General features: G+C 38.2%; 1 protein-coding gene across 3 annotated transcripts in view; it reads right to left on the bottom strand.

The window, feature by feature from the left end:
* Positions 1 to 17,798, bottom strand: part of LOC146322903 (FERM and PDZ domain-containing protein 4-like) — a 59,021-nt gene that overhangs the window by 40,028 nt on the left and 1,195 nt on the right. The window contains exon 1 of one of the 3 annotated variants that reach the window (XM_084725031.1): positions 10,025 to 10,465. The exons of the other annotated variants lie outside the window; for them this stretch is intronic. Coding sequence (XP_084581157.1) covers positions 10,025 to 10,065 — 41 coding nt within the window. The 5' untranslated portion in view covers positions 10,066 to 10,465. Of the gene's footprint in view, positions 1 to 10,024; positions 10,466 to 17,798 lie in introns of those variants that run through there. 3 annotated transcript variants of the gene reach the window in all.

Genomic DNA, 17,798 nt, shown 5'->3' on the forward strand with positions numbered 1-17,798 from the left:
GTTCCATTTCTTTTCTGCTCTGAATCAAATATTTTACGGTCCCGGTTCACCTTGTAGTTGGTTGGCTTGGTTCCAGGCTTAACACTCTTTATGGAAAGAATTTTTGACAATTGAGTGAATGAACGAGAAATTGAAAAACTGGGCGGTCACTGTCGAGCTTTACAGCCATAGTTCAGTGCCTGATAAAACTGCAAATTTTAGAGGAGCCGTTTATCGTGACCAGTCTAAGTCACACCTGTGCAATAATCAGGTTTAATCAGCATCTCCACACATCACACATGTCAGGTGGACATTTTTTTGTGTGCATTGAAAAAGTCTTAGACATTTTACTTCACCTTGTGAGAAATGGGAGCAAAAACAAAAGTGTTTATATTTTTGTTGAGTGTATAGGCTGAGAGAAAGAAAATAATGTAAAGCTATTCAGTGCAGGAGTTTCAACTAATTAACAAAACACACCTACTACTACTCGCCGCATGAAATCATAATTAATTCATAAAAGAACATTTAGTGTAGCCGAACATGGTGTTTTTCTTTTGTGCACTAAATTAGGAGTCAGCCTCTTTCTTTCCCAATACAGTGCTGCTGTGTTTGGGGCATGTTAGTGTTTCCACATGGATATGGATTTATCTGACCCACAGTACATTAGCTGGGAGCAGGCCTCGATGGTGTATATTTAGAACACATTTCCTGCAGCTCAAATGATGTGTGTGGACACGACTGGATACTGTCTGACACTGTTGGAGCCATGTTCACTTCATTGACGAGTCCTACTTGTTACCCTCCATTTCAGCTTCTGGGATAAAACTAACAGCCATGTTAACATGAGCGGTGTTTGATATTGCAGAAATACACATTTTAGTCAAGAGATGTCACATATAAAAGGTCAAAGAATTGTTGCATATGAATAGTATTTTATAATGGCAGTAATGTTTGCAGGATTACACCTTTAGTGATGTTACGTTTGACATTTCTCCAAAGGTCTACAACATAATAAAGCATATTGTACTTACAGTTTCAGATGCTGTGCCTTCAAAATGTGTTTCTGAGCTGACAAATTGTTCCACAAAATCCATTTTCTGTCTCTCGGCCACAATGTCTCTGTATTAACAGCACAGTCATAGATACTGTGATCTTTGATTTCTTTTGTCTGCAGGCGGGAGGTGCATTATGCCACTGAGTCGCAGCACTCCGGCTCGCAGCGAGGCTGAAAAGGTTCAGCCGCTGGTGGACAGTGAAACTGATCTTCCTCAGCCAGCATTAATAAATGATGGCTGCACAGTCACATCGGACTAAGTAATCGAGCGCCAAGTGGGCAAGCCATGCTGCACAATTTATGAACAGGTTACCCAAGAGTCAGAGGGAGGACAATTAGAACAAGAAGCCGAAAGCGAATGTATGTTCCCAAAGGAATCCACTCGTGACAAACTGCACTAAAACTACATAATGCACAGTGACTTTATAGTGTTTCTCCTTGGATTGTGCTTATTTTATTCAACAGTAAGCAAAAGAAATACTGTAACAAATTTCCCTGTGAATTACAGTCAGCTTCTGACAGCATGGGTTTCCATTATCATACTGTTATTTCTATGGTTTCACTACTGTAATTTACATTCATATTTTATTACTGTAAAATTTATTACAGTATTGTAAAGTAGAATGGGGTTTATAGTGTAATACTATAGCCAGTAATACACTATTTATACAGTTTTGCTGTTGTAAAATAAAATGACAGTTTCTACCTGTCTTCCCGTTCTACTGTACGTATTATGGTAAACTGATGAAAAGTTTTCTTCATATTAATTTAACAACTGTAAATTGTTGACATTCTGTAAATAACAAAGTGCCTTTACAGTATTTCTGTGTATTTAGGAAGAACGTTACACTATTGTTAGAATTTGGCTGTATTTATTATTCAATTTATTTTGTTTACAATTATTATTAATCATTATGTTTAAAGAATACTGGACACTATATTGATACCGGAAGCTTTTTACTCCTTAATATCATTATCATGACCGGCCCTAAAATTACAGCATCGACCGAGCTCTAATTTCTAAATAGAATAATTGAAATATCTATGAATTTCTTGAATCCTGTGCATAATGTGGATCTTAAATCACCCCAGTTCCACTGTTATTACCAAGCAGCAACCAACCTAACCCTAACCTCCAGGGATGAAAATTGAAGCCACCACGGAAGTGGCAAATCTGCAGCTCCATGAGTGCACACTTGAGGCTGCCTCCACAAGCAAGTCAGTGTATATTAAGTCTATATTAAAATGCTCAGTTTTACAGCAGATACAAATTTGATTTCTGCCTGGTACAATAAAGGGTTTGATTATCGCTCATTTCCCTGTGCATGACAGCTGCATGGGAGGTTCATTTTTGTGTAAATCAAATTAGTTATGCATAACTTATGCATAAAGTTGTGCCAACTTTGAGAAACAGTTTGGTTCTGTCACAGATGGCTTGCTGCTCTTTAGCCGCTTCATTCTGCCACCTCAGGTCCAAATGACAATTAGTCATTTGGTCTATAAAATGTCAGAAAATGGTTAAAGAAATTGATTATCAAAATAGTTGGTGATTCATTTAATAATAAATTAACAATCAATCAGCTGAATAACCGTTGCAACTCTGCAGTTAACTGCTGTATAATATTTAACAGACATTAACATCAAAGGAAAAATGACTCATAGTTCATAAAAATCAATTAAGTACAATGGAACTATGTTAAAGTCTTTTCCACCACAGTGACAAACATCAGGGTTTTATCATCTTAATTAGAAGTCTACAACACAGTTTAATTTAAAGACTGCTTTTTGTGCATCTGTCTTGATGTCTACCAAGATTAACAGTGGCAACAGTCAACAGAATTTATCATTTATAATTTGGAGGATATTAGTGTAATTGTGCTGTCTGAGAGATGGGGGTAAGATCACTTTTCAGTCCCTCATAAAACTTGCATGAACAATGTGATCCTTGCTTTATCACAGTAGTTCACTTTCGCTTTCATCTCTCTGAATACAAGCCAGTTGTGAAGAAGCATTCTGATGCACTGTGAAGGCTGAAATCCTGTTAATGCGGGGACTAACTATGCATTATAGACAAGCCGCGGCTCCGAAGAGCACATTCCAACACAGACACTCAAGTTAGTTTGAATAATTTACACCAACAATCTCCGTGAGAGTTGGCCATATGAAACCACTCTCTGGACATGGCTGCCATTACGCATATTGAGAATTAAGGAAGTGTACCTTTTCAGAAAGTTATTTTCTCTTAAGTGTTTTCATATCACGGCTTATTTGTGTGCGAGAGAAACGTTTTTACTAACATGCACTGTATGGTACTGTACATGCTCGTTGCCAGAGGACCAAACTCTGCATTTCCATATTGGCTTTCCCAGCATGCACTGAGTGAGAGAAAAGGAGGCAGCCCAGAGAGGTCCGGAGAGGCATATTAATCTCAATTTTCCTTTACATATGCCATCAACAATTAAGCACCACACTGATCTCTTCCAGTGCAGCCAGTTTGGTGTGTGTGATTGAATAAAGGCATCCAGTCTCATAGGATCAACAAGCTATTTCCTTTTGTTCAGGCGACATTCAACAGCTTCTGCTGCATAAATACACACACAGACACACACTTAATACTGTACAATCACACTGTCACAGCTACATTACCAGCAGTTTTAAATAAGGATACACGATACAGATTTTTTTCAGCAGATAACTATTACCTGGTCTTCTCATGGCTGATACTTGGGCACCAACTAAGTTGTTTCCCTCCTGCCCCCTCATCCAGGTACACTGAACCTAAATGAGCACAATATTAGATTTTGACAATAACAAATGATAACAGCGAGTCCCATACTGTAAGTTGATCAGCTGCTTGTAACTGTCAATTGTCTGTCAATGTAAAGTTAAGCCTTTTATCCTGAAAACAAAAGCCCACTGCTCTGAAAATACACACTCAGGAGTTGGAGATCAGCGACTGCTTGCCTTACCGCCTGCCAGACTCCATTAACATATTGCTAAATGTAACCGTTACAAACATCTACTCCTTCTAATAGATTAATGATTTCTTATGACTCATAAATAGACACTTACTCATTCGGCAAACATACAGAATTAATTTGAACTCTAATAAACGTGAAAGGGGCGAACAAAAACAGAATAAAATTTCAAAGGTGGGTGAACATGCTGGCTTGAAGCATTGTTGTTATCAGAGAAGCCAGTATTTAAACTTAGCACATTTCCTTAATCTCTGATGACCAATTAAAAGTAATTTTATGATTTAGAACAGTAAATACATCACATATCTGTCCTTTAAATGCCTTAACATGATTTGTCAAATCAGAAAATATAGCCAATATTTATTGGCTTACATGTCATTATCCAAATAGCAAATTTAAATTTCCTTTTATTGGCCGATAATGTATCTGCCACAATATTTATCGTGCATGGACTAATTAAAATCTTTATGAATTTCTTGTGTATATGAAATCACCTCTACTTCTCTGCTATTACCACATGCCTCAGTCTTTTCAAAGTCAAATGAAAACAGAAGCTATTTCTTCACTCTCCTTGAGTGACAGTGGGTGAAGTGTGACTGAAGAAACATGGTGAAGAGGCAGTGACGCTGCTTTTCTCTGTGTTCTTGAATTAAACAGAGACACTTATGCAGAGCGAGACCGCTAATGTGATTCTGTTTGGATATGAAATCTGTGGAGAGACAGATGAGATGACCATCTCCTGGGAGGAGGCCCGGGGAGTGGAGCAGAGAAGTGGCTCAGACAGAGAGGAACCTCAGTGATTAAAGGCCTTTCTTGCTTTTTTCTTTTTCTCCAGACTGCTTCCATCATCCCGTTGAGGGCACAAACGAACTGCCTTTTTGTTTCACAAAACATCTGCCCTATGCTTGACTTCTCCAACCACCACCTTGGCTCTAATCATTCAGTCAATATGGCAGAGCAATAAAACATGTCTGCTATTTATCTCCTGCTGTTAGAGTAAAGGCTATCAGTGATTTTTTTTTAAAAATACTGCTGACCATGTAGTTACACATAATGGCTGGATTGCATGCTGCTGTTCTCGCCCACTGTGTGAAGTATAGATCACTGTTTTTTATCCACTTAAATTGACTGTATTTATATACTGGAGCACCTGTCATCAGTCACCCACTTAATATGAAGCAAAAAAATAAAGAAATGACATCAGCGAAACCAGATCAGACAGCCTGTGTGACTAGAATTGTGTAAATTATGCAGTAATATTAAAATTTCCTACACAATAACACTCTTTTCAGAATAAGAGTGTCTGTTTTCCCCTGCTATTCCAACTGAATATTGTATTTCTGTGTTTGTCTTTGGAAGCACTGATATTGTTGCCATGGGAAACCGCACTATCCTGAGCAGCTCTCTGGTGCCTCTATTTAGAAAAGGTTTTTGGTTAGTTAATCTCCTCTGGGTGGGAATAAAACTGCATCTGGGAAACAGCCCACCCACCATGAACCTCCTGCTATTTTTCTGTGAGTAAGTGAGCCCCTAGTTTACCTGTGAAACGGCAAAAACACCATCTGATCCTTCAAAAGGGCTTCTACTCAACCTGGAAAAACATCAACAACAAATCACACACACGCTTTTCTCATTAATTTCATCTCCAGCTGTAAAAAGATAGACACAAATATACAGACATCTGCTTTTATTATTATATTCCTAAAGGCATGCACTGCTCCACAGTGCTCTATGTAAAACATTCACCAAATATAGTGATGAACTTACCCCGTGGGCAACTCAGGCGCAGATTCTCTTGCACCTCATTGTGCTACTCTGTGCTGCTTTTATGCTAAAAGCTCTAAAGGACAGGACAAAATAAATGGTTGCCTAAGACCTCGTCCACCAGCCAGCTGGCTCCCATTTCTGACCCCGAGCCATTTCTGATCTGCTCTTCCCCGAGAGCTTCTGATGCGAACAGCAACGAATGACAGATCTTTTGGTCTTTGTGTACTCTGATGAACATTTAGGCTAATCAATTTGTGTCCAGACCAGTGATTTCCTGTGCAGAAAGTTTGCAGTCAAAACATGCCGAACAATAGCTCACATAATAGATTTTTTTAAGAAACACATGAAGTCACGCAGTCCCACTAAATTTGCTTTAACTGTGATTCCATGTTATTCATGTTGAGGGAAAATCTCGCCAACGCCACCCAGAGAAGCATTTCCACTCACACATTTAATGAATGCATGTATCTCTTATATAAGGCTGGCTAAAAATAGTTATTTTTTAAGTGCATACAATGCAAACATGCTCAGCAATTACTTACACATAAACACATTTTAGCAACCCTACTGAGTCAGGCAGTCACAGTGAATGAGTGATAATTGACACTTTCTACATTAATACAGGAGGTTCACGCTCATTATTTCCAGAGGGCTGTTTCCGACAAACCATTTATAACACCCACAGGATGTATTGAAAGTGTAATGGCATTGCCAGCTAGGATTTAGTCACATCTAGCGGTGAAATTGCAGGAGAAGCTGTAGGAGGAGCTACAGTGGCCACGAAAATGCGAAAGCCAAGATTTAGAGCCAGCGTTTAATCAGTTCTGGGTTTCTACAGAAGGATCCACTCACTATGTCCTGTGTCATATACTAAGTACTACATACACAAAAAGTGCACTACTGTTCAAATACTTTTGTGGAAATATACAGTAGTATGTATATTTTGAGACGCGCTGCTCAGCGCAAATGTAATGCGTATAACTCCTCCCCCTTCTGCAGGAGGGAAAACTGAAGCCTTGGACTGAGAACAATAATACAAAATTATGTGCAGTATCACTTTTTCAACATCATGTGCAAAATTATTTTCTAATATCATGGACAATATTATTTTTTATGTCATGTAAAAAAAATGTTGATCATGGATAATATTATGTCCATTATCATGTAAAATATTATGTTTAATATGTGGACTTATGTCTCAATATCACTGCCATTATTCCTTTTAAATGTAATTGCCAATACTACTTTTTCTATTTTAGCTTACTTTTGTACTTAACTTAGTAAGTCAAAAAACAGTGTCTATAGAATAATAATACAATTGTAGTTATTCTTTATACACTTTATTCATCACTTTATTTCACTTTTATGTTCTCTTTTCATATTTAATTATTTCATTGTTGTTATTCATATGTTACTGTAATTTTTTTTAAATGATTTGGCACAAGAATTTTCCTCAGGATTAATAAAACTATCTTATCTTATCTTATCTTATCTTATCTTATCTTATCTTACCTGTTATATTGTTGCTGTTATTATTGTCACTGCTGCATTGTATTGTGAGATATGTACGCCCGTGTAGTGTCCACACTGTAAAATTGAATGCTCCAAATTAATTAACTGTAATAAGTAGTGAAAGCTTAATATTTGTTTAGAAGTTCTGAAAACTTAAAAACATTGAGTTTACGTTGATAAACTTAACTTTTTAAATAACTTTTCTGAAGATGAAATGTGCTTTGAAAGGCTTTTATACTTAAAATTATTCAGTTCTATCGACTTATTGCAATGAGAGGTGATGCATCTTCAGAAAATATTTGGCTTAATCAATACTTTTAATGTAACAGGAATCAAAGAGTAAATGTAACATATTCTCCAAATGTTTAAGCTCTAATGACCTCCAACTTTTAAGCTTAATAGCGTATCGAATGCCAGTGTGGGATTTTGAATGCTGTCACAGTCTACGTAGATAAAGGTAATGAAAACACAACAGGCCTTATTTTCAGGCAATTATACCCTCACAAAAACATTTCTATGATCATTATATCCAATTTCTGCCAATAGATCCTCCTAAATGTTACACACTGTAACCTTTAAGCTTAAGTTCTACAACATAAAAAGATCAAAACTGAGAAGCTTAAACCGCTTCGGTCAAATGGCTCAAAGTTGCTGTTTGACTCAAGAAGACAAAACATGAGAGGTAGTTGTCTTACAATAAAAGAACATCAAACATGAGGAAACATTTGCTAGATTTAAACGCAACAAAGAAAGCAGAAAATGAAAGCAAGAGCATGCTTTTGTTCCTGCCAGCAGACACATCTGGGGGCGTTGCAAGGCAGGAGGAAGAGACAATGAGGGGGAAACGTTCCCTTTCTTTTAGTCATCTCTAAATGCAGTGGGTTTCTCTGTAAAATGTTCTATCGACCTTAGCAAAACAGCATCCTGCTGACTGAAATTCTTGCTGGCATCTGAGCGGGAGAAAACAAAAAAAAAAGCAAAAAAAGGGGGAAAAAAAAGAAACGCCAGTGTAGCAGTGTTAACTCATAATCAGGGATAGCATTGTGTGGCATTATTAACAGTGACAGGATGCAGTGACGTTGGTGGTCCACTGGGAGCTGCATCATAAGTGCTGCCATGGAGGGAGACTAACTGGAAAACAACGGTCGTATCATCATCTGATGGAAGATCCCCGCTACCTGCCTGCTTTACTGTAGGAATGTTAAAAACAGAAGCTGTGATTTGCATACAGAAAAAAACCTAAAAGCTGAGCTGCAATGTAATTTTATGCTTTAACGCCACAATAAACTGCTGCAGTTTCTTCTCTAACAGAATTATTCTGTCCATTTGAAAAAGAAAAGCTAATATAAAAAAGCCAGTGCAGTCTGTTGATGACTCATAAGTAAAATGAAATGCACTGAATTGCCACTCCTGTGACACATAACAGCTTCTGATTAAATATTTCACATTTATGATCAGCTGTTCCCACTTCTAGTGGTCTGTAGTGTTTCTGATGCAGCCAAATCCCCTAGGAGGATTACTGTCCACTGGGCCAGATCAACTCAATCTAGCAGACCCATGGGTGCATAAGGTGAGGTGTCAGCCCTGGCAATGAATGAATTCCTCGTGACTGCTGGTTTAATACTCCATATATCACATACTTGCCATCATTTCTTGCAAAACCAACAAACAAGCCCTATTTTCAGTTCTCCCTCGCTGAATGAGGAAAATAAGGGAACAAAAGAATAAGAATTAAACTACAATAGAGATGCAACAATTACAACTAAATTAATCACCAGCTACTTTGATTGATTGTCAAGAGTAATTTTTTTCATTACAAAACCGTCAAAATTCTCTGATTTCAGCTTCTCAAATGTGAATATTTCCTGGTTTCTTTCCTGCTATATGACAGCAAACTGAATATCTTTCTGTTGTGGACAAAACAAGACAGAGATTTGAGACATTTTGTGATATTTTATGCACCAAACAACTAACTGATTAATCAAGAAATCAATCGACATATCAATCCATAATGAAAATAAGTTAAGTAATATTAAGTAATAAGTTTCACTGTTAAACAGGCAAGATTTACCTGCTCTATATCATCTGTAAGTCATGCTTCTCTTCTGGCCATTATTATGTGAACTTGACCACTCTTACAGTATGAAATAACTGCTGATATTTAATGATTCTAATGACAAAAGACGGATCATGCAAAATTATTTATGCAAAGGAGATTAGAAGACCGCAAGAAAAGGAGATTATATTATATTACACTCCCCAAAATGACTTACAACTCCATAAATTGGAAGCTGTTACCCCTGGCCGTTTCATTGAAGTAATTTAAAATCTGTAACGAATACAGCTGATTTTCCAGAACATGTATGTTTTTATGACACCACAAAAAACACATAAAGCATTGAACCATAACCACCGTCAGCAGTCTAAGAAATTTACGAACTTAGATTCCACCAGTTTAGATCCATGAGCTGCATCAGCTCCTGCATCCACCCCCACTCCCATCCACCTCACTTGCTCATTCATTTCACATCATACATGACTGCACAACTTGCTCTCTTGAGCAATCAATAAGTCAGCATTTTTAATCACCTCCGGCCCACATGTGATTCCTGTGTCACCCTCTACATTGTGCCTACATGAACGTTCACGACACCACCTACGAGAGAACATACACAGATGGGCAAACACACACAGCAGCAGCAGCAGCAGCAGCAGCAGCATCCGTCGGACTCACCCTGACAGCTTTGGCATCTTCACAAAGCTGAACACATCCATGTGTGCTGCAGACTGCAGTCAAGGCTAAAAATTTACCATCTACTTCACTCTGGTTCCATTGTCCTGCACTGTCTTTGGCAGCGAGGAATAAATAATTCAGAAAAAAAAAGTGGAGCTTCCACAAGTCAGGTGGAGAGATTAGTCCTGTTGTCTGGGCTTCTGCATGGCTGAGTGATTGCTGTGTCCTCGCCTCAGCAGCGCAAATCCACAGCCCATGGAAAAGGATCTGGCAGAGCAGCTTCCCCCGGTTACATCCTTCAAAGCATGCCTGTGTTAGCTGCGTTAAGCCACCTTCATTTAATTTCCATCGCGGTGGAATGATGTGCGGGAGCCGCACAGTAACAACAGCTTTGGAGAGAGGCAGAGAGAGCCAGAGCCAGGGGCAGGGGGAGAGAGGGAGGGACAGGGGTGGCGGCGGCGGTGGTATTGGTGGGAGATGAGAGTGGAAGAGGAATGTGAGAGGATGTTGTGTGTGTGTGTGTGTGTGTGTGTGTGTGTGTGTGTGTGTGTGTGTGTGTGTATGGTAGCAAGGGCCACAAGAATTACTACTAAAGGATGCAGCCGGCTTCCAAGAATTCCCCAAAGGCAAGCCTCATCAATCCTCTGCCATGTGGTGTGTTTCCAGAGAGCAGGAACAGGTTGAAGAGGATGAGAGAGACGAAATGACAGGGACACACAACTGCATGATGTGAGTGTGAACGCCACAGAGGAGCGGTGAGAGCAGCTGGAGAGACAGGAGGACCTAATGTGTCCCCTCCCCAGCTGAGGTCTCTGCCTCACAGCTGCACATTAGGATGCCCATACTGTACACTGCATTTGTTTTGACCTTTCAAAACAGTTCAGCTGCTAAATGCTTCCTCTCAATGAGGCCATTCATTCACAAGAGGGCTGCCGAACATTTTAGCAATCCACCCCGACAACACAAACAAAAACACAGAGCTGATGCCTCAAACAGGGCTAGGCAATATATTGATTATATTTGTTAAATTTGAGCTTGAATTAATGCGTGATATAGCGGATGACCATATCACCATTTCCACTGGTTGCTGCTGAGGCTCAGTAACTTTACTTCAGTCAGCCATACAGTGTGTAGATCAGCTGTATAATAGTTACTGAAAGGCTATGTGTTGTGTTTGCTGCCACAGAAAAGGAATAAAAAAGTTCCTGTTTATGTAACAGAACTACAGTGTCTTCCTCTTCACAGCAGGGCTGTATATTGGCAAGAATCTGTCAGTACGATATGTATCCTGACATAAGGGTTACAATTCAATATATTGTGATATACTGAGATGCTGTAAGCTAAATGATTTTACTTTTTTTTTTTAAATTTTAGTCATAGTATAAAGAACAAACCACTATATGTATAACAATTAAGTTAAAAATGTTAACTTTTTCATACAGTCAGAACAGGGAAGATAGGTAACAGTGCTGCTGTCTAGCGGTCAAGGAACACTCAAACACAACTGAACCACTTCCACGAAGTATCACAATATCACGATACGGTGTTTTGAGAATCGACACAATATCACAAAATGTAATATTGTGATACTCGATATTTTCAATATTTTCTTACACCACTACTTCACAGCAGAGGTGGTCTGTGAAAGCTAACTTTAACTAGTTAGCAGCTACAAGTAATTGAGATTTTTTTTGCTGCGGTAGAAAAAAGATCACACAATCAATCATCCGATCACGTTTGCTACTCTACCCAAGGCTTCCAGTTCTGAACATATCTGGAGACGTCAATTTTTGGCCGTTTTAATCGTTTTCAACCTGATTCATAGCAGCTAACTAGTTGCTCACTTTCACAACAAACCCCTCTAGACCTCCATCATACTGGTTACCTACAAGACTTTAGTTAAAGGGGAAGGCTTGACTGGTAACACACAGCTACAGTGGGAGTATAATTCAAGTCCATTACTTAAGCAAAAGTACTAAAACCCCAAGTTGAAAATACTAATACTTTATGAAGGTAAAAGTATGTGAGTATTATAGCAAAATTTACTGAAAGTGTCAAAAGTGTAGTTTAGAATTACTAATTGTGCAGTAAAATGGTCCCTGTCAGTGTTTTACTATTATATCTGATGTTTAAATATTATTGCTGCATTAATGTGTATGATGCATTTTACTGCTGTAGGTATTTAATGTTGTGTAACAACTTTATATACTGTTGAGTAGTTTAATCTACATCAATGCTTTATGTTCTGTAAGGTCATCACATGTTTGCGTTTTTTGAGATTTTACAATTGTTTTAGGGAAAATGTGTATATCAAGATATATATATTAAATATTGTGGAACAGTCTAAAAATATATGAACCTTAGTCTTGAAAAAAGATCATGATTGTTAGCTGGCATGTGGAATGGAATTCCACAGGAGACAATAAGAAGTTTATATAAATGATTTTCATTGTATACATGTAATGTCCATCTTTATGCAGATGACACTGTCCTCTATGCTTTTACACATTGTATTCAGGTAATTGCTATTGTTTTTAAGTTTTAATAACTTTGTGTCATTGCTAATTCATGCACTTTTACCTGTTAACATTGTTCATTTTACCGTGTTTTAGCCATGTTTTCTTCTCCTTCATTTGAATTGTGCCACATATGACTCATATGATGTTTGTCAATTCAAAAGATAATTTTGCAAGTCGCAGTTCGTCTTAAAATCGTTTAAGTATACGACTGCCGCGTCTGTGATTTCATGACTTTTCCTCTCCTAAAGCTGATGTTAGCCACTGAAGCTACGATGCCTGTTTGTTGTTTACACTTCAGGTAAGATAGCAAAGATAAAAACTAAACTATGACAAATCTAAGACAAACTGAGACTCTGAGCTGACTTGATGATTTTAAATTATGTCCTTTACTTTGTATGTCTGTGCCTCGGCACCATTGTAAAAGAGGGTCCTCCCTAGACATGTTTTTTGAGGTTTTAAATAAATAAATGATGATGATTATGAAGAAGAAGAAGAAGAAGTGGGTTTGTGTGATTAATCAATGCCCAGAGGGGAGAGGACGAGGGTTGTTGTGATTCACGGTGCTTGAAGTAGTCGGCTGCATGTTAACAGATGCTTCGAGCATCTAATTTCCTCTGTGATATTTCTTTAGATCCAAATACATCTCCATAAATTTTCATATCTTGCTCCATCTCATTCAGGATGCAGGGCAATTTCAGCGTGTTTGGGACTTTCTTTCTATTTCATGTCAGGGTCCAAATGCTGATAAACTGATAAATGAGCAGGAGAGGCTTGGAATTTTAACACCAAATGTAATTCGGCAAAGGATAACATCACATTTCAGCCCCATCTCCAGATGAAGAATCGCCAAGTGTCTATTATCCCAAAGAGGAAGAATCACCCTTCATAAATCAAACAGCACAGACGAGGCACCTCTCTGTACCTCTGCTGAAAACCACCAAGAGCCAATTAGCCTTGTCTCTGATCCAAGGATTCTTCATGTGGCTCAGACAGTTTTGATAAAAAAGAAACTTCTCACAGTAATAAAGACAATTTACTCTCTTATGCCGATCTGTGATGAGGAACACACAGCTAGACAAAGATAATATCAAATATGTTATATAAAAAAAGCATCTGAGCCTCTTGTTAAAATGTGTGTGAACAGAGCTATTTGTTGCTATCAATAAATACAGCTCAACAAGAAAATAAACTGTGGAAACAAACGGAAAATTCTCTTCAGTTATACCTCAGTATTGTCAAAATTTACTGAAAAGAGTTAAAAGGAGATGTTCCTCTACATAATTATATTCAGTGTGAATCTCTGCCGGGACCCCTATCAGAATAATAAACACTACAATCGATAAAAATGTCAGGTAGTAATAGATAAATAAACACAAATACATAGAATGCAAATTCTAGCTGAGGAGTTTCAAGCTACAATTTGTCACTGCTTCCACAGTCAAGTAGCAACCATCCTATATTAAAATGCCACAACTTGTAAGGCTCTGCAGGGTGAGTCAATGTGCCTTTGCTGAGAGTGATACATGCAATAAAGAATGTTGTCACTTCCACTCAGGCTCAGATGTGTTTGCTGCCATAGAAAAGATGCAACTAGATGGGTAAAAAAAGATGAACCTGAGGATTGTCCTTGACAGATTTGGATTTATTTTTATCTAAATATCTCTCAATTTTTTAGGGAGTTGATTAAATTGCTTTTTTTTTTTAATGTTGGTTGCACCTTATTGTACAGCACACTAATAAGACATAACAAGCCATACTAAAAATATATTCTGATTCAGTTACTAATTACCTGCAGTTGGCCTGTCGTAAAAAGTTAGCAGTCTTACCTGTAAATGTTTGTTTAAATTAGATTGTTGAGACATGATAACGGCCTAATTAAAGTATCTTTTAAGGGATAATGAATTGTTAGAACTGTCAGATTAGCTGTTTTCACTGGGACCAGGGTGGTGTTGTTAGAGTGGTGAAGTAATGTGTGCGCACTGCACATGGTATATTCTTCTTTAATGTAAAATGTTGATTTGAAATTGTAATCCTGCTAATAATCCCTACTTTTACTAAATGTGTCTGATAACGTCTTATTTTTTTCGTAGTTACATTTTTTTTTTAAATCCTAATTAGATAATCCCGTTACATGAATCTGTTACTCCTCAAGCCTGTGTAAAGTGTATTGTTTCCTACTGTTAGACCCTTATTAAACTTTATTAAAGGGTAATTAGGAGCACATAACAACAGAACTGTACTGCAAACTAAAGTGAAATTACATATCTGCTACTTCCTCATTTAAAAGCGATATAAATGCCAAAATTATGGAGGTACAGGAATATCTTGACTATAGTTGACAGTGGGAAACAATACACTTAAGTTTACAATATAGTCCTGTTGTAATCTGTCCCCAGTTACCCTCTTGGAAAATCTAATAGGAGCCAAACAAAAGGGTCTAATACAGTTGCATAAAGAACATATCAAATCTACTTTTTGTCTAATCTTATTAGTGTTCTGTAAAATAAAGTGCAACCAAAAAGTGTATAATTATGTTAATCCCTTACTGAAACACAACAGTTTAGCTTCTGATACATATTTCTGGAAGGGAACAGGCTTTTTTTCTTTTCTTTTTTTTTTTTTTTGTCGAGTACACACAGGACATCAAGCATGCACTGATGATCGAGGAGAACATGTCTGACTGTTTGCTTCAAATGCAACTGCTGTGTCCTGTGGCAGGGGGGATTGAGAGACTCAGCGTATTCTGGACAGTCGTGTTTGTCCATTTGGGCTCACGGCCCAGGGGCCAACATGAGTGGCAGAGGATATTAGGGTCAGACAGAAGCGTGATCTAAGGAGACTATGGCTGAAGCTTTGACCGATAAAACCCCGCTGCTGCCCTGCTGATCCCTAACCCTCCTCCTCTCCGAGTCCCTTTTAAAACAGCTGATTTCAGTCATTCTGGCACACTTGGCCACTTTAAACCCAGCAGTGCTCAATGTTTTTTTTTTGCAAGTCCTGCCTTTGGATCACGTTGCTTGCCTTTAAAAAGCTAAAATAAGCAGAGCATAACCACTTTGCATAAATTGCTAAGCATGCTAGATAGCAAGGGCATTAACGTATACCCAATGCTAAAAAAAGCATCAGAACAGTAGATTTTATCAGGATATATCCACAGAATAGGACTGTGTTACACTGCAGATTGAGCAGCATTATAGCCTTCAGTGTGCCGTGCAGTGACGTGACTTTGTAGCTTTTATTGCCCTCTGATCCAGCATTAGTGGCCCTTGGACCTCAACCAGATGTGTGTCAGCAGCTACAACAGCAAGCTGCCCTCAGAGGCCACACTTCATCATCTCATCCGCAGTGTTTTTTTTTTGTTTGTTTGTGTGTTTGTCAATATGCATCTGCCTACGTGCCACCACGGTACCTCAAGTTTCCCAATCTGTTAGTGTGACGCAAATTATACCTGTGCCATGGCTGATTTATTCAGTGAATTAAACAGCTTTTAGGAGGAGAGATCTGAACACTGTTTTGCCATGAATATTCAGTGGTGTGACTAATTGGGATAAGAAGTGAAGTGTTACCTGGCTGAGTTACGCTACGCTTTGAAAAAGATTATGGATTTGGTTTGCCAGTTTCACTACACTGACTGATAAAGTTCAAAGTAATACTGAGAGGCTGTAGCCTATTCTGTGTGGAGTGAATAAAACAACGTAATGGGGGGATACTGCCAAGATGCTCGACACCAACATATACAGTGTGTGATTGGTTAAGGTTATTAAACATGAGGGTTATTGGGAGGTCATGCTCGGTATAACCATCCATCCACAGCGTTTCTGCAGGTTTCAACAAGTTATATTTAAGACTTATTAAGTCCTTTTTAAGACCCTTATGAATACAATCCAGGGTCAGAAATCCAACTGGGTCAGAAATCTACTTGCCTGAAGTCAATTTTTACTTGTCCCTGTGCAAATTATTTTATTTTTTAGCAGTTATCAAATAACAACAAAGACTAAAGTTCATTGTCATGTTTAATCCAGGGATACAACCTCTATAAAAATGTCAGAAAATCGTGGGAAATGTCCATCCCAGTTTCTCAAAGGCCAAGCTAAATCTTGTTTTATAAGTCCAACCAAAGATATTTGGTTTCATATGATAATAAACAGAAAAAAGAAGGACATTTCTATTTTCGAGAGGCTGAAAACAGCCCATTCTGCCATTTTTCCATAAAACATTACTTTAATGATTAATCAATTATATTGTATTTTAATAGTTAAATTCTTTTTACTTTCCCAGCCTGGCAAGTTAGTTGCTAGATTTACTAGCACAAGGTGACTTATTGTTGAGCCCAGAATTTTAGATCTATTTCATGTTAGAAATCCATAGTCCACAAATGGGCCCTTTTTTGATGAGGTGTCTTAATGAAAACTGCTGAGCCAAATCTTGTGACGTAAGCCGTCCTGTCTTTTATCCACGCTTCAAGGTTTTAGCCATGTCAGAATCTGGACAGATGGTCTGAAAACCGCTCACCCATGTCTTCTCTTCAGTGCTTTTATATTAGCTACCACATGTATAGTCCACAGGATCTCTAATGTTGGCATAGATCCAAACACTGTCCGGAGGTCATTTGCCAGAGCTACGGGAGTATGTTGTTAATGCAGAGTGGCTCACGCTACCATACACCGTGGACATTCGCCAGTCATTCAAAGCTTTACATACTGTTCTTATTCTGTTAAAATTCATATGAATATTGTTCTATTTACTGGTAACTTGCTAGATGTCTAAATGCAAACTCTATTATCCATTTAAGTATCCCAGCAAGCCAAAGCCAGTGAATGGGATTGCATAATAACTGGAACAATGAACTAACACATCTAAATGGAATGCATCCATCAACACGCCGCAGTTATTAATTACAGCTGTGCTTTTCCCACTATGACAGGCCAAAATGTAGCTGTGAAAAGGGCTTTTAACAAGTCTTTTTCATAGCAAGCAGAAATTGCCTCATCCCACTGAGCATCTTCAGTATAATCTATAATTTTGTAACCAGTCGACCAACTGTTCTGAGGCCTCCAGTTTGGCATTATGGAAATCACAATCTTGATTTTTTGCAACCAGAGCATGTGCAGTAGAGACAAGAGAATGAAGCTGGTTGGCGCCTTACTGCTACTTGGTTGGTGCTTGGTTTTTAGCTCGATCTTTCAACAGGAAATAACAGATAACAAATGTTCTTGTATTACAGCTAACTAAGTCAAGTTTTACAATTTGACTGG

This window comes from Lutjanus erythropterus, chromosome 8, assembly GCF_056507025.1.
Source record: "Lutjanus erythropterus isolate fLutEry1 chromosome 8, fLutEry1.hap2, whole genome shotgun sequence".
NCBI lineage: Eukaryota > Metazoa > Chordata > Actinopteri > Lutjaniformes > Lutjanidae > Lutjanus > Lutjanus erythropterus.